The sequence below is a fragment of the Anopheles funestus genome, chromosome 3RL (assembly GCF_943734845.2).
Source record: "Anopheles funestus chromosome 3RL, idAnoFuneDA-416_04, whole genome shotgun sequence".
Classification (NCBI taxonomy): domain Eukaryota; kingdom Metazoa; phylum Arthropoda; class Insecta; order Diptera; family Culicidae; genus Anopheles; species Anopheles funestus.
The window spans coordinates 39,137,547-39,154,943 of NC_064599.1; the positions used below are offsets into that span (position 1 = coordinate 39,137,547).

Here is a 17,397-nt window from a genome sequence, read left to right on the forward strand (position 1 = left end):
GAAATTTTATTTATTTTTTTCTACTTTAAATTATGATAAATGCATAAGCTACATTTCTACTCAAAAGCCAAATTATTAAAAAAAAACTCTTGAAGTGAAAATCAAATCAAAGTGGAGCCAATTCAAACTTAAACTAAATTTTCTATCTTCGTGAAGAGAGTAAAAACACATCGTATATTGACGTACATTATTATTATTCACCTTATCATATCAATGTCACAAAATTGTAACGAACGTTTACCGCTTACTATGCTGACGAACGTTTACCCTACATAAGTTGAAGAAGTTATTCTATAATTGTCGCAGTACTCTCCCTGTCTAGCCGAACATGTCCTCCCGGTCGGCACCGTTACCGTCGCCACCTTCCTCCAAACTCGAAAATAGTAAAAAGTGAGACGGCCGATGAATTTCGTGATAAAACTCCTTCGGATTGGCCAGCTGCAGCTCGTACTTCATGTTTGGATCGTGCCGCACACCCATAAAGTTGTAATTCCAGCTGCCCTGTGCCGGCACCATAAAGAACCCAAGGAACTTGTTCGACAGCAACATCTGCACACGCTCGTAATGCGAAGGCAGATAGCCCTTCGGGTTGTTGCCTTTGTCTGTGTTCTTGTGACCCCACTCGTAACCGGACGGCGTCAGCTTGTATGCGGTAAGTGAACAGGAGCCGGGTGTGAACGAACATGTGATGATGATCGTTTTCTCACCGTCCCAGTTCGGATTTTCGGACATGATGCGAGCGTGTGTCGTAATGTCCTGCGGTGATAGCTGGGGCAATTCGTTCGGTTGGGTGTGAATCCATCCAAGTGGTTCCATGTCCTTCAGATACTGATGGGCAGGCAGGGTGCTCGGCAGATTGATCTGCTGATGTGTGCCCCATTGCGGTGGCATTACAATGCAACGGATCTCCTTCACTTGGGGATTGTCCGGTGGGCTAACGCCGTAGAGATAGCCAGCGATCTGTGCCCGTAGATCCGAAATGGTGACGAACTTTTTGAGCACATTCTTCGGCAGAATGTACGTGTAGCCCGTCTCCTTAATGTCATCCGAACTGACGTAGATGTGGTTGGTACGCAGATGAAGGTTCGTCGCCGAAATCGCTCGTACACGCCATTCGGTCTTCGAGCTAAACGTGGTCGTTTCGTAGTTGCTCGTGGTTGAGGTAATGATCTCGTCACCGTGCTTGTTCGTAGTGCGTGTCGTCGTTGCCGTTAGTTGGGACTGTTCCTTCGTTTGCTTTTCAATTTCCGCTATCTGCTGACGTTGAGCCGATGGGGCCGATATTTCCATACCGAGGATAATGTCACGAATTTCCGACTGCGTCAATGATGCTACATTGACGTTGTTCTTCTTGCCGTAATCAGCCAGAATCAGATCCTTCAGCTGTACCTCCACCTTAATCCATTCTTCGTCCGTCAGTGTTGGCCAGATGTGGTGAGCCTCAGTAACGGTCGTTTTATCTGGCTTCAAGATTACCTTCGTGCGCTCTGTATTGACGTGCAGTGCGCGGAGGATAAGAATCAATCGCGAGAACGCTGTGTACGATGAGATCGTTTTGAGCCAATCGTCATACAGATTGAACAGTACCATCTGTGGTTCGGTAGCCTTCAGGATCAAATCACCAAACTTCTCCACCTTCAGACATGCCTGGAACGGTAGCTGCAGTTCTGAGCCCTTGATTACAATGTTCGGGAAGTCAAGCAGATGCACCTCGAGCGGATCCAACATGCCTTTGCGCGTTACGATAATCTGTTTCGGCTGTTCTTCCACGGGCAGAGAGCGAATGAGGGCCGCTACTTCTTCTGCCGTTTTCCACTTGGCCAACTGACCGAGACGCTTCTGACCGGCCCATACCGATGTGTGAATGATCTTCAGGAACAGCTGTCCCGTACGTGGGTTGAAGATGAAAATTGCACCGTTGATTGGTTTGGTGGTCAAGTTACCTTCAAACGTCTTGTGAATCGTCACACGGTACACATTAGTATCATCCACAAACCAAATGATCTGGTTCGAGAACAGCTCACCATAGTTTTGCGAGCTTAGGTAAGGTTCCGTCGGTTCCGAACTGTACAGCTGCAGCGCTTTTCGGATACGTTCGCGAAGTACATACAGCGCCGGATTGGCTTTCATAATTTTCGCCATTGCCTGCTGGATCAGTGGTTTGCATCCCGGGAACCAGTTACCGTACGCACTGTGCAGGTTGTATGCTAAATCGATCGCAATCAGCACACCCGTTGGCGACGGATAGATCGACATGTTATCGGTCGTATAGTCGAGGAATTTAGCGCGTGCATATCGCTCGATATCGTGCGAATCATAATCGCCCCAGCGCAGCTGCACATCGATCCAGAACTTTTGCGTTGTTGTGTTGTCCATCGTATCCTTGGTGTCCGCTAGCAGTGAAGGTCGCGACACGTTCCATTTGTACGCCGGGAAGAGAAGAATGTCCGCACAAGAAGAGTTCATCTTGTACGACTTACGGGGATGAATCGTTTCCTTCTGTACCGTTTCGATCTCGAGCGCGTCCAGCTCCTGATCGAACACCTGGCACAGATCCATTACGATCGATTCGTGAATCTTCTGCCACAAGTGAGCACGGAAGATCTGAATCAGCGAAATCTTCAGCGTCGGGATTTTACCGTGCATGAAAATACCGGTCAAATCTAGCTGTACCTGGAAACCGACGTACACGTTGGCACGGTTAATCGTCGGTGACCACCAGAGCGTGAAACGACGGTTCGGAATCTGGTTCAAACCGGAACGCTGTGCGTTCGTAAGCTTCTTGTACTTCATGGACTCCTCAAATCCGGAAGCTTTCTCCCAGAACAAACCTTCCCAGGTCGGGAAATAGGTTCCCTTGAAAAGTGTATGCTCCAGGATGCCTTCCACGCCTCCAAGCGCCTGAATCATATCCGTACGATAGTTGTTCAGATTCCACAGCTTACCATCGTGGCGCTGATGTGTCCACCAGAATGGATTCTGCTTCAGCACCTGGTACTGCTTGAACTCCGTCCGGATGCGCCATCCCTTGTCGTACGCAAGCGTGTGCCGATCCTTTTGGAACAGTGTGTTAATACGCGGTATACCTCGATCCCAGCTATCTTCCAAATCTTCCAGCGTAAGACGACGGTTCTGTGCGTTTGCCTCCTGACGCTTCAGCGCGTACTCGGCCCAAACACGCTGCGAGTCGATAAACTCACTTTCCCACGGTTGAATGTAACGGTACAGATTCGGAATCAACTGATCCTCGTCGTGTGACATACCCGAGCGGAAATGGGTAATGCCCACGTCGGTCTGCTTCGACCAGCGTAAATCCGACTGTGGTATAAGCACGTGGCCCATACTCAACATTCCCAAGCCACCCAGCTCCTTCGGTGTGTAGAACACGACAGGCGGGAAACGGGAAGGCATTTTCGAATTCAATCCGATCTTAATACGCGTCTGGATCTTGTTTTCACACTTTACCAACAGATCCAACAGTTCCTGTGTATTGACGACTGCCTCGCGGAAATAAGTCATTAAACCGATCAGTGCCGTGTTCCACTTATTGACAATCTTCGTGAACGTTGTCGATCCCGATGCCATTAAAATCTGGCGAACACGATTGTGGAAGCGACTGAGTGATTCATCATCGACACGCAAGAAGCACTGGGCCGTCCTCTCCTTGGTGACTTCATTCTGCAAGTTCCACACACCATCACGATGCGTAAATTCGTCGTTCTGTGTACGACACTTTGGCAAAATGCGACACTCAAACCCGGACATGTTGAACAGCAAGTTAGGGTTATCCTTCGAGTAGACTGACACGAACGTATTGTCCCACTGGACGGTTGTGACCGAGCGCGGCAAACGGTTCTTAATGTCCCAGAACACGGCCCGGCCTAAATTGACGTCGTGCTTCATGAGACGCATGCGTGCATCACGCGGCCAGCACTTTTTGTTGTTATAGCCCACAATGTTCTCATTGTTCGGATCCGGATGTTCGGTGAGGTAGCGCTGGATAAGATCACGTGCCTCTTCCGCCGTGAAGCGGAAGAAAATGTGAATACGATCAACATACCGACAGTATAGACGAATCGGATGACACGCCTCGGTGGCAACGTCTTGGAACGTGAGGAAATCGTTCGGCATCTGTGGCGGACCGGCCATCTCACTAGCACGCTGCAAACCAAGCACGAGCAGATCAAGCACCAAACCGTAATATTGCGCTACAAACGAAGCAAACTGTAGACCGCGTATGATACCGTAACTGTTCGTGTGGTTCATGTCCTTGTAGTTGATCACCACGTTGTTCTTGGCGGTCATGTAATCAGCAATGTTATGATCTACGATCAAACGCAGGAGTCGATTTAGCAGCGTCAAATCGATCTTTTCGTACAGCTTCTCGAAGCGCGATTCAAGCAGTACATTGCATTCACCCTCCGAAACGTCCCATACATCTTGCAGGTTGTTAATTCCTGTTGGCCGTGAGAGATAACGAAAACACAATTAGTTAACCGTTTTATAGCACAAGTAACATATGCATTTATAAAAATAGACTGTTGAAGGCTACTGTTTGTTTCTCTGGCATTTTTGGAGACAGATATATATATTAAATGCCAAAATGTTTTTAACAGGATGAAACGAATTGGCATACCATGTTAAACAAAACAGTCCATAATGCTGGATGCACCAAAGAAAACAGCCCATTTTTTAAATGCTTACATTTAATAATAACTAATGACTTAGCATTTTTGATTGAAAGTACAAGTACAGCTCCGATGTAAATTGGAAACACCGCCAGCGTGAGGTTTGCAACAAGGGGATGAACTTAAACTGTAAAATCTCATTGTCACAAAGCACACACCGGCAGAGTCCAATGCAGCAGTTGTTGAACTAGAAAAACCTTTTGAGATGGTAACGTGTGCACATTTCATACCTTGACACCATTTGTATACGAGCAGTGGCGGTGGCTCAGTATCGCTCGGTTTAATCCATGGTGGAAATAGACGCCGCTTGTCTGCTTCGTACCAAAGATATTGATCAAGATACGCATCAGTAATCTTTTCCAACGGTTCTACATCGTACACCGGAATCAGATGGCTATACAAGTCCATAAATTCAATTCCAGTCTGTATATTAGAACAGAGAAATGGTATTATTATCAAACTCTGACAAGGGCTAGGCCGTAACAAATCGTGTCTACCTCTTTAAATGCACGTTGCGTCAATAGATGACGCTTAATCCTAGACAATGCCTCGTGTGGATTGTCATACGCCTGCTCGATCAAACCAAGCTCTTCGCGTTGGCTCTGATTTAAGCGTGACTTTACGCTGTACGCTTCCTTCAATCGTTCCAGCGCCAGAATTAAAAGCTTCGTATCGTGTTTGTACGAAAGCGGTGGGAACGGGATGGGCGCAAAGCGACGTGATTCCAGCCAATGGACTGTAGTGGTGTAGATTGCTACTGCTTCCTCGGGCGAAATGTAAGGTCCATCCTTCAGATAGTTATGCTGCCGCTCTTGTTCTGCCTTCAGGTACAGTCGCGTCAACCGACCCAAATTTTTCTTGCACACCGTCTTATCGACGGTTGCACCGCGTCGAATACGTTCGCGGTTGTAATGGGCCGTGTTGGTCCACCAGTCTGCCTTCATTTTCACGTATCGCAAGATCATGTTTTCGATCGGAATCGGCAAACCCGGTACCTTCCAGGGAATGTTGGCTTTCCAACAGCGCCAAGCTTCGGACAGATGCTGCAGGATGGTACGGGCCTTGTTCTGTTTGATACCTTCCGGCATCATATCGACGATGTCATGCATTACTGAGGCGCGCAGTTCCAGATCGAAATGCGATTCAACACGCTGCTTCGTAACCGTCTTGGCAACGCCCTTCGAGTGGCGACCTTCGAACTGACGGGACAACAGATTGCCCAACCAACGCTCCAACAACGGTGTAATGCCACGCATGAAGAACAACCAAACACGCCAACCCGGTGCCCAGAAACCACAGCCTGGACCTTTTCCCACTGGACCCTGCAACGAGACGAGAAGAAAATAGAGCAACAATCAGCCCACATTAATGCATAAAGATAAAGGTTTCCGCATATTTTTCTTACCGTGTTGAAGCGATAGTAGATGAGATGCTTTAGATCCTTGCACATACGAATCTGTCGCATCAGCTTGTACTTGTATCGATACATGCCGGTCAGTTGTCCGACGTGGGCGAAAATATACTGTAGTCCATCGGCCAACTGGAACGCATCGACATTGTTCAATCGATATTGCACGTGCGAATCAATAATCAGCTTCGTCAAGCGCAAAATTTCACGACACAGATGGAACGCATTTCCGAAACGTGACTTCTTACGTTCCTTTGTGGTGAGTGTTTTCACTGGCTTCAGATTGAAATTGTAATCCAGATGCAAGTAGTTCAAATTCTTGCGATGGATCAGCAAATTCAACATATTGTACCCTTGTCGGCACACTTGCAATCCTGCCTCAACCCAGTCCAGTGTGGTCGTTTGAAAGAATTTCGTTGCCTTGAACGATCGGAAAAGATAGCGCTTCTTTTGCGGTTTCGGCTTACGATGCTTTAGTGCGTTGAGGACATAGTACTTTAGCAGCTTCTGATAGCTGACACGCACCTTCACCGGATGTCCCGGAGGGCAATGTTCTTTGTACCATGTTTTCACCAAAGGAATATCGATCGCCCGTCGGCAGCGACCTGATCGCATGTTGAATGGTCGTGGAGCCCACAGCAGCGAAATACCGTTGGCCGTATTGTCGGTGTAGAGCGGTGTATCCTGCAGGAACGGTTGCACCTCTTCGGGTAGGATAAATTCTTCATCATCATCTGGCAGGATTTCAATCGATTTCACCGCATGCCGATGGGCGATTGGATTGATCAAGGGATCGAAGTAGAAGGCAGGCAGATCGGGATCTTCTGTCTTGATGAACACCACGTTTGGTGCGTGGTACCTTTATACACAGCAAGGAAAAAGGTGCTACATTAGCCGGATAGTGATCATGATTATATTGTGTAGGAAAATTAACAGTTTTAAAAAGATGTTTATGGATATTAGCGATCGCTTTAATAGCTTCATTGGAACGATCAACATTGGCACCACAATACTAAAGAATAAAACGCTTAATAGTAGTAAGACAAATTCTAATGACTTATTGCTCTACCATCCAAGGGTAAATTGCGCATCGTATAAACCTTCGGTACGACCGTTTACAAAGATGGAGAAATATAAAACGCAATGAAAAAAACAGTAGAAATGGAACTCACCAGGAAAGATGCACAAAGTGTGGCATATTGTTGTACAGGTAGGGGAATGCAATGCGATACTCCGTACGAATCGGCTGGCGAATAATGATCTTGTTAATATCATTAAACTCATTCCAATCCTCATCGCTGGAAAAGATTTATGGTTAATTATTAAGCACATGATCGGTGTAATTTTGGCCGTATCACATCTTACCCCACGTTGTGATCCTTGATAAGCGGTTCAAACTTTGGCCCACCAGGAATCGCCATATTGAGTGCTTTGGCCGTGAAGAAGCTTTTTGGATCGAATAGGTAGAAGAAATTGTCATCCACCAGATCCGTCAGCAACTGATTGCCCAACCGGTACAGCGTTGCCATCTGTGGTAGTGTAAGGTTCCACTTTCGGTAAGTTGATCCGTTCACATGCGGTGTTCCAATCAGAGGCCGATGTTCGTAAAACCAATCATACACACTGCCATCTTCTTCACCGTCCAGATCAATCTGAATCGCTTCTAGCGGCTCAACGTCCAGCACGTTGTCAGCGTAATCAAGCGGCGGTTCCTCATCATCAAACGGTGGGAAGCGCATCCGCTTGAAGTGACGACGATCGCGCTTTTCACGACGCATCATTATCCACATTGTGCCCCACTGGGCAATGTATAACGGTTCGATCACCCACGGAATCTCGTTCACGAATGTGATGGCACCGGTAATGTGGTACAGTACGGGTACGTCCCGAATCTGCTCCCAGGGCATGGGCATGTTCTCCAGCAACTTCATCACGGCGTGCGGCATGTACTTGAGCGCTCCAAGATAGACACGCTTGTCGTGTCGGTACTTACGACTCGTCATGTCACCGTGGTCGCGAATGATCTTGCGGATGTGTTCCGGCGGCATGTCTTCCTTTTGGGCATCCACAAAACCAAATTTGCGCTTCTCGGCAAAACGTTTCGACTGTAACTGTTGCCATTTTTGTGCTGTATGAGAAAAAGAAAAAGAGAAAAGCGATATATTGATTAAAATTCTGCCCTAGTGATAATATCTGGCAGCTATGAACCTTTTTCCTGTAGCTTTTCCTCCGTCAGTACTATGTCCGGTTTCGGCGGACCCGGAGGAATGTGTCCCATAGGAGGCATCTGCATCTGGTTCACGGCCATCTGCTGGGCATGCATGTGAACCTGCGCATGCTGCTGCTGCTGTTGCTGAGCCTGAGCCTGTGCCTGAGCTTGAGCTTGAGCCTGCTGTACAGCAAACACTTGCTGCTGGGCCATCATATGGGCCCATTGATTAGGCGGTATCATGTATGGCGGGATCGCCATATTGACGAATCTGGTGCAAAAATGAGAGTAAACGGGAAGTTAAATACACAAAATAACAACATTTGCAGCACTATGTTTTCACAGCCGTGAACGATGCCGTCCTATGAGGTTGTGAAATTGGCCGCCATGATACACTAGCGCTCCGCACCCGGTGCAAACAAGCCAAATTTTCATTCCATTGAAGCAGCTTCAATCGTGCAATGTTGGTCCGAAATTTATACTTACACGCTGCCCTGTTACTAATACTCTACGTTTTCGTCACTTTTCACCACTTTTGAAAGGAATTTATAGTACAATTTTGTTTAATAATTTTCGCACTACGCAGTTCACGAGCTTTCTCATTCCAGAAATGACAGTTCTAAAAAATTGCTCTATTGGATAGGCAGAGTAGTTGAAAACTTCAAATATTTTATTCGTGTGAATGCAGGAGGAAGGATCGATGTCGCAAACGTACGACTATAGATAATAAACACGTGTAAGCCGGTTTCACGTCATTTCGTTTTCATTGCTAGGGTGCATTTATACATGGCGCAAAATTTGAGGAAATGGTCAATATTTGCGGATTAGAATTAAAATTTATTTTTTATCTCTTCCTATGCAGAAATTCATAAGTAAGATAAGGAAGAGTTCAAACAAACAATAATTAAAGAGGACATAAGACCTTGACCATGGAAATGTATAGATCCAGCAATATTTTAGGCAAAATAAAAGAGAAAATACCATTTTTAATTATCAATTTGAGGGAGATGCCAACTCTCTATAAAAGCAAAATTGAAACTCTTTCGAACAAAATTGTTTAGATCATTCTGCGTCTCATTATAACTGGCTTTTTATAAAACGATAATCATCCCACTTTCGCCAGAAGAGCAGACACCCTGGCTGCTGTCAGTCAGATGTTTGTCAAACCAAACGTCAGAAGAAGGGAGCGAAGAGGAAAGTGAAAAATTTTCTTACACGTAGTTTTTTAATCTTCCATCAGAGTTGGTGCCGTATCGAAAGAAAAGTGTAACCAAAATACGGACCATTTCCCTGGCACGGAGGCGTAACATTTTCGTGACCTCTGCCAGAGTGTTTCAGGCACGGGATTGTACAGTGAAATGTAATCAGAGTGCTGTCCGAATCAGTGCAACTCCGGAGGGCGACGGCGAATCAAAGTCACAGGCAGTACAATTGCATCTTGCTGTTGGATACTTTCATTGGGGAGGGGATTGATTGGTCAATCCCGTTGGTACTGATTCGTATCCGGATTCACTATCTTATACGTTGGCAACAAAATGTTCAGAAAACTGAAAGATAAAATTGCTGAGGAAGTTAAACAGTCGCCGCAACGGTTCGAACAGATATCGAAAGGATTGCAGGTATGATACAAACCCCTGTAAGGCATGGTGGTTTCGCAATCCAGTTATGTTCATAATCGGATGCCATTCCAAACGAATGAGCATCGGGTTTGTGCTTGGGAAGAAAATGTGTCCCATTCGTGTTCCCTTTTCCAGCTACACATGATTCAAATTCACACGTCCTACGGTAGTGTTTGTGTGCGTTTCAGCATTTGGTTGCCACCCTCGTAATATTTTATGCTGCAAGAAACAATTTGTAATGAGAGTTGGCGCTCACTTAACCCTCAACCCCCTTTTGCGGACTTTGTTTACCTACCTCCATCTGCAGTATGCATGTTGGAGGGGGAAGGTGATAACTCCTGCATTACACTGCCTGCTGTGTCTTCCAACAAATGTTTACATTGTTTACATTGGACAGTCTGCTTAATGTTCTTAGCATGCTTCCCTGTGAGGGTGTGGAGTAGCCTACTTCGTCTACTTCGCTCTAGCTAAACAGGGTCATCGCACTGATGGGGATGATGATTAGCATATTTTGCAGTTTTGCAGAGATTGACGTGGAACAATTGCACGTCGTAGTTTAAATAGAAACCACTCAAGCAAAAGCGTGCAGTGAAATTAACATTTAGCTAATGCTTCTTACGTGTTATATTCTTTGCTATTTAATTTCTATGTCTTTTTAGGCTGCCGTTAGCTCTGCATCCTCAACTACCTCCGAAGTTTCTGGCAGCGAGAACTTTTTTAGCATTACCGAAGATGGTACGGAATATACGTTAAATGACATATGGATCGTTGAATGAATTTAAACTGCCATTCATTTTGTAGATACGCCTCAAAATTCTCCACAAAAGGGAAACTCGAGCACTCCCGTGCAACCAAACAGCAACTTGGCCAACACATCCGGCAGTAGTTCCGTACCGTCGAACACTAGCCTTAACAATGGCGTTTCCCCGTCAACGACGGTCACAAGTCCAAGTTCAGTCACCGGTAACAGTTCCGCTGGTTCCACAACCCAACAGCAGCAGCGCACACGCCGTCTGTCAAACTCATCGATGGCAAGCGATGTATCGTTCCGTCTTCCAGTGTACGACTCACCTGCAATCTATCATCTCGAAACGGATGTGGACATATCGGCGAGTGAGACGGAATCGGTGTCCGGAAGCGCTAACGCCAACCAACTGGATCTTGTGAGCAAGGACAAGTTGTTCCAGGCATACAAAAAGGCACTGGATCGATACCAAAAGTATCGGGAACGATACACTGAACTGGCACGTCGCTACCGTGAGCTCGAAAAAGATAACACCAAGGCCCGAGCGGTGCTGGTCGAAACACAAGATAAAGCTCTGCGCCGGATGAGTGAATTGCGGGAACAATGTGTACTAGAGCAACAGGCCAAAGCGCATCTCGATTCCGCACTAAGGATGGAAATCGATGAACTCCAGTGTGTGGTGAAGACACTCCGTTCGAAGCTGGAACTGGTCGGTGAGAATGGAAACATTAGTGGTGGAGAAAAAGATCTCATCTCGCTATCCGGTGAAGACGGTGCCAATGGAAACGATGGACAAATGTCAGTGCGCGACACTGGTCCACTGGAGGACCGAATAAAGGCACTAGAATCCAAGCTCAACGACGAGCTGCGTCAGAAGGCTGTGCTGAGCCTGGAGGTGAGTGAGCTGAAGAAACGGGAAGAGGAGCATACGATCACAATAGCGGAAAATAAGATGGCAATCCATTCCGAGCTGGAAGCGAAGGAGGCGGAAGTGCGAAAGCTTAAGGAACAGTTGGCAAGCTTGGAGAAAAACATGAAGCAAACGTTGCTCGAAAAGGATGGGCTGGGAAAGGAACTGTCCGAAGTGCGTAAGGTTGCGGGTAAGGTGAAAGAGCTCGAAAGTACGCTCAGTACTTGTAACGATCAGAAGAACAAACTTGAATCAAAGTTTATCGATTTTGAACGTACGATTATGGAACTGGAGAAAGACAAACAGCAGCTGAAAGCAACCAACCTAACACTGGACTACGAAAAGGGTGAGCTCCAGAAGAAGGGTACAGAATTCGAGGCAAAGTTATCGACGCTGGAAAAAGAAAAGGATGGTTTATTGGTGCAAGTGCAAGAGCTGCAAAAAACAGCCCAATCACTCGACAGGAAGGCTGAAATTGACCAGCTAATGCAGGAGTTGGAAGAAGCCAAAACACGTGAAACAGAATCAACTGTAAAAGCTGCTGCAGTCGAAAAGCGGTTAAACGAAAAGGAAAACGAACTAACCGAAGCTCAATCATCCCAGGAGTCGCTGGAGCGACAGGTGAAACATACCGAGGAACGTTTGGCCGAACGAGAAAAGGAAATCGAACGGTTACAAACGCAGCAAACCGAGCAAAACAGTAAGGAGCGTGAGGAAAGTGTGAAAAAACTACAAAAAGCGGAAGAAGAACTGTCTGCGTTCCGCAAAACTCAGTCCATCGATCAGGAGAAGTTACTCGAGTTGACGAAAGCATTAGATGCTGCGAAAGAACTTCACGATCGTGATCGTAAAAGTAACGAAACCAGTCTAAAAGAGTTGGTCGAGCGCAATAATGAACTGGCCGAACAGTTGGAGCAGTTACAGGAGAAGCTGGAGAAGATGAACACCAAACAGAAGAAGCTGGCGGAGGAAAAGAATGGATTGCGAGCGACCAATGATGATATGTCGAAGGAATTGAAGCAGGTGCGCCAGGAGCTAAAGCAACTCACCTCCCAAAAGCAAACGCTTACCGAAGAAGTGCGCAATTTGAAAATAATCAATGAAAATTCTGAATCGGAAGCACTGCGTTCACTGCAAGAGTCGATGCGTGCTTCTATGGCGGCGGCCGACACAAAGCTGCTCGAAACGACGCGCGACTTAAACCACGTTCTCGAGCTAAAGTCGGACGAAAACCGAAGACTCGGCGATGAGCGGGACGAGCTGGTGGAAAAACTCGAGACAGTTCACAAAGAGAAAGCGGATCTTGAGACGGAAGGTACCAATTTGCGGTCTAAAATTGAAACCATCCGGGGGGAGAAGCGTGATCTAGAGAAAACGCTTGAGCGTGAAATTCGGGAGAAAACGGAACTGAAGGCACAGGTCGAAAATATCTTGCAGGAGATTGGTCGCCTGGAGGAGCAATTAAAGGACATCAAGGAGGCACATTCCAAACTGCAGGAGGAAAAGCAGACGCTGGAAGAGAAGATCGAACGGTTGCAGCGGGAACACTGTGAAGCACGGGTGAAGCTAGAGAAGGATACGCTTGGCAAGCTGCAAACGAAGGTGAAGGACCACGAGACAAAGCTCCAGCAAGTGGAGTGTGAAAATTCACAGCTGGCAGAGAAAAATTGCTTGCTCGAGGAAAGTAGTCGCCGGACGGGCGAAGAGCTTAAAAAGCTCACTGCGGCATTGCGCGAAACGGAAGGGCGCGCTCAGGAGGAAAAAGAAAAAAGTGGCCGGCTCGAGGAACAGCTCAGCCAGTGCACCGGTGATCATGCACGGCTGTTCAACGAAAAGGAACTGCTTGACCATCAGCATCGTTCACTGCAGGATGCACTGGAAGCGCGGGAAAAGGAGAAACTGTGCGTGCTCGATACGAACAAATGTCTCGAGGAGGAACTGACGAAGGTGCGCAGCGAGAACGACTACCTCAAGGGGAAGCACAACGAGCTGAAGGCGCTGCTGGAGAGTGACAAACGAAGACTGATGGATCAGAACGATGCGCTGCAGCGACAAATGGAGGAGCTAGCCAAGGAAAAACAGTCACTCGGTCGGAACGCCACCGATCTCGAGAAACGGTTGGCAAGCTACGAGGAGGTAAAGATCGAGAACGAATATCTAAACACTTTCAACAAACAGCTGCAGGGTGAACTGCAGGAAGCAAAGGGACGTACGGCAGCGAAGGAAAGCGAACTGGCTACAGTGCGCACGAAGCAATCCCAAACGGAAACGATGCTGGAAGAGCGCGATCAGGAAATTACGAAGCTTATCAATGAGTTTGTGGCGAAGGAAAAGAAGCAAGAGGCCGACCAGCAACAGCGGCTGCAAGAGTTGGAACAACGACACCGAACGGAGCTAGATGCTGCAACGGAACGGACACGAGAAGAGTGTGGCAAAAGCTTTGCCGACGAACGGAAAACACTGAAGGACGAACAAACCGCTATCGAGCAACAATTGCAGGATGCACGCAAGGAAAAGGACACACTGGCACAAAAGCTGGAAGAGTGGCGTCAAAAAGGGGACGTGGAAAAAGAGCTGCGATTAGAGAACGCAAACTTTGCGCGCGATCTCGACGAGCTGAAAAACGAACTGAACGCAGCGATCGTAGAAAAGCTCGGGCAGGTGAAGGAACACGAACAAACTCAACAGGTGCTGCTCGGCGAAAAGGAGCGTCTTGCAGCTGACAACGAGCAGTTGCGCACCCGGTTGGCAGAATTTACCACCGAAACGGAGCAAAATGTTCGACGGTTTGAGGCCGAAATTGAGCAGCTAAAACGGGACGCCTCTTCATCCTCGGCAGGAACGACCACTGAGGAGGTAACGGACAGCACGAACACAGCAGTATCGGCTGAGCTGCAACAGTCTTACGATGAGTTACGGAATAAAAAGGAAGAGCTGGAGAATAAGTTGAAAAAGATTATGCACGAGGTACAGGACGTTTCGAATAGGAATCTGTTCCTGGAGCAGAAGTGTGAAAACTATCTTATCCTAGAACAGTCGAACGAGCGGTTAAAGCTGGCGAACGATAAACTGTCCCGACAGCTGGATGAAACACTGGTAAGCGAGTGCAATATGGAATTATTTGAATATTTGAAATTTAAACGGAGTTTTGCTTTTCGTTTTCATTGAAGGTTTCCATGCATCACAATGAAGGTATTGCCGCTAATACCGAGTTCGAGTACTTAAGAAACATTCTATTCCAGGTGTGTATTGCTTTCCGAGTATCTGAGTGCATTTTCCTATGGATTTTTAACAGGGCATCTTGTTAACAGGTTTAGCTCTACTTTACCAAAAATGTTATTTCAATTTTAATCAGCTCGTTACTCACTTGTTTCCTTCCTTGCACATGTCTTGCGTTTGCAGTACCTCAGTGGAAGTGTAACTGGTAACAACAGCACCCTCGTCAAGGTGATAGCGGCTGTCCTAAAGTTTTCACCGCAACAAACGCAGGTTGTCATAGAGAAGGAAGCGCATCGAAGATCATTGGTAAGATTGGTAGCGATAGCAAGTGGGTTTGCACTGAGTTCGCTAAACTTATTCCAATTCCTTTTTGTTTTCCTTCACCATCAGATGGGACAGATAAACAATCTACTATAGCAGGAAAAGACGATGGCAATGCAACAGTCACAGAATCCGCAGTATCGCAAGGGAGGATATGGTTTTCAATTTTTCTAAAACGCGATACATTCAATTCGTCCGATTTGTTTTTTTATCATATTGACGGCGTACAGCGTGTTGTCGTGCGACGCAAGAGATTGTATTTATATAGTTGTTATCATATTGTTCATTTACATGGTACCGTTAAGGAGCTACAAGGATTAACTCCCTCTTGTCTCTACTTTTTGTTGAAGGTTTAGTTACTCATTTGCATTCTGTTCTATTTTCCGTTCCATTACTGTTCTGTGTTACGTTAGTTGGAACGCTTAATTTCTCACTAACCTATTTAGTAACCTCTTGACATGTTTCTTCTCAGCCCAATGGTCAATCAGAAAGATGTGTGAATGAATAGGAAATTAGATGCAAAAAATAAAACATGATTACGAATCAATGTTCCCCCAACAATGGAGCTAGCCGTATGATAAACGGAGCAGGCTAGAACAGGCTGGCAAATGTGTTCATTCGTCCGTACCCCTCAAACGATCGATCACTTTTAACACAGGAAAATTCTCGCATCAGCCAATTTACTATTACGATACTATCTTGAAGCAAGTGTTAGTATTTAGCATTCGATGAAGAAGAAAAGAAAAGTAAAACGATTGGATAAAACCCAACTCACCAAACTTACCGAACCAACTGTATGCCTAGCGCGCGTGTATAGATCTTTATCTACCAGGAATAATATAATCTAGTTAATTTCTTCATGGCCAAGCATATTCCTATAAGCTCTGACGGCGTAGCAGTGATCAAAATCAGAAAATGTGTAACATAGGCATATATGAGGAACGGAAATATTTCCTTAATCAGTTTATCCTTCATTCGAACAATAATTATTGTGCATTTTTTAATCAAACTATGGTTGTTTCTAATAATTTAACCTTGTTCGTTCCATTTTGTTCATTCGTCCCTTCCAGTGGACGGTAAGTGTGAGCATTTTGTTTGTTATAGATACACCTTTGAATGATAACTCGTGCATATTATGTTAACGTCTGTTAATTTAGTTTATTTTCTTAGTCTGTTTTTGGTGTAATTTTTGCTCTGTAATAGATACATGTTGAAATGGAGAGTAAACGAGAGATATACGAACAGTCAGCACAGTGAGAAGGATATTGACGCCAAAACAAAATGAAATCCCAAAATAGAGAAAGAAACGATTGTAGCATATTTGCTTACTCACATATGTTACGTGCTTTTCAATGGTGCCTCGTTGAGAACCCGCATGGTGATACAGTCACAAAATGTGAAGCTTTTATGAGGAAATAATCCAACACATAGCCGCATTGTTCCCGATACAAAAACACGCAAAGCAACAAAGAGTTTTAGGCGCTCGTAAAAGCTCACCACTAGCGAGACAAGTTAGTGTTGTTAGTGTTAGCATCGCTTTCAATTGTACACGGTTCCCACGGTGAGATAGACAGGATGGACAAGCTTTGTTTTCCCTGTTAGCCGGAAGCAATATACTTGTGATGCGAGAAGATTAGATGAATGAGGTGTTGAGGGATAGAATTTTTTTTTAATTTTGCCCTCTGCAAAGTGAACGCATAGAAACGCATCCATCCAATGAATGCTGACTGGCTCTTAGCAAATGCTCCCTTCCCACTTTGGGAAGGATGTTGTTTTTTTTCGGTACCATTTGTCACTATTAATCGTAGTATCACATCGGAACACGACATTACTCAACACAGTATTCTCTTGTCTAGTTGTAATGGAAGGAATGAATGAGCTTCTCTAATCTGCTGAAACCCGTCGGTTGTTGACTACCGTTGTAATTAGTATGTTAAGAATTATAGAAAACAATTAAACTATAGCACCACTAAACAAACAAACAGTAAATATCCATACACGCATTGAAAGGGCGAGAAAAGGGCAATACCATACAATTTAACACAGTATCACGAACGGGAAACGGTTTCTTCTTCAAGTTTGAACCTTGTTTAGTTGCTATTGCTAATAACCATCAGTAGGTAAACATTAAATGAAAGCTCGATTGAAAGATTCGCTCAGTACTACCAAAACCATTTGGTACGTTTGTGACAAAGTGCTGCACTGTATCTTTAAAGGTGGAAATTATAGCTAAAACAATATAGAAAGAAAGTTGGTTGATGGAGAGTAATGAAACGGT

The 17,397-nt window shown here is 45.7% G+C and overlaps 2 protein-coding genes across 2 annotated transcripts; one reads left to right on the forward strand and one right to left on the reverse strand.

Annotated features, from left to right (window-relative positions):
• Positions 1-175: 175 nt before the first annotated feature.
• LOC125768807 (pre-mRNA-processing-splicing factor 8) lies at positions 176-8,947 on the reverse strand. Its single transcript, XM_049436932.1, has 8 exons — positions 8,792-8,947; positions 8,305-8,576; positions 7,462-8,224; positions 7,269-7,394; positions 6,094-6,955; positions 5,186-6,010; positions 4,919-5,111; positions 176-4,457 (listed from the first exon to the last, which is right to left on the reverse strand). The coding sequence occupies exons 2-8, from the start codon at positions 8,564-8,566 to the stop codon at positions 319-321; spliced, it is 7,170 nt and encodes a 2,389-aa protein (XP_049292889.1). The 5' UTR covers positions 8,567-8,576; positions 8,792-8,947; the 3' UTR covers positions 176-318.
• A 780-nt stretch (positions 8,948-9,727) lies between these two features.
• LOC125768813 (golgin subfamily A member 4) lies at positions 9,728-17,393 on the forward strand. The gene is made up of 6 exons (XM_049436962.1): positions 9,728-9,924; positions 10,584-10,659; positions 10,726-14,675; positions 14,750-14,821; positions 14,982-15,104; positions 15,189-17,393. The coding sequence occupies exons 1-6, from the start codon at positions 9,841-9,843 to the stop codon at positions 15,213-15,215; spliced, it is 4,332 nt and encodes a 1,443-aa protein (XP_049292919.1). The 5' UTR covers positions 9,728-9,840; the 3' UTR covers positions 15,216-17,393.
• The last annotated feature ends 4 nt before the right edge of the window (positions 17,394-17,397 follow it).

What these genes read in the sequence shown, in the direction of transcription:
- LOC125768807 (XM_049436932.1), bottom strand. Translation starts at nt 8,566, where the DNA reads ATGGCGATCCCGCCATACATGATACCGCCTAATCAATGGGCCCATATG. An exon ending in GGAAAAGCTACAGGAAAAAG is followed by an intron (nt 8,225 to 8,304) that starts GTTCATAGCTGC and finishes TTTCTCATACAG; the next exon opens with CACAAAAATGGCAACAGTTA. An exon ending in ATCAAGGATCACAACGTGGG is followed by an intron (nt 7,395 to 7,461) that starts GTAAGATGTGAT and finishes AATCTTTTCCAG; the next exon opens with CGATGAGGATTGGAATGAGT.
- LOC125768813 (XM_049436962.1), top strand. Translation starts at nt 9,841, where the DNA reads ATGTTCAGAAAACTGAAAGATAAAATTGCTGAGGAAGTTAAACAGTCG. An exon ending in AGATATCGAAAGGATTGCAG is followed by an intron (nt 9,925 to 10,583) that starts GTATGATACAAA and finishes ATGTCTTTTTAG; the next exon opens with GCTGCCGTTAGCTCTGCATC. An exon ending in TTTTAGCATTACCGAAGATG is followed by an intron (nt 10,660 to 10,725) that starts GTACGGAATATA and finishes TTCATTTTGTAG; the next exon opens with ATACGCCTCAAAATTCTCCA.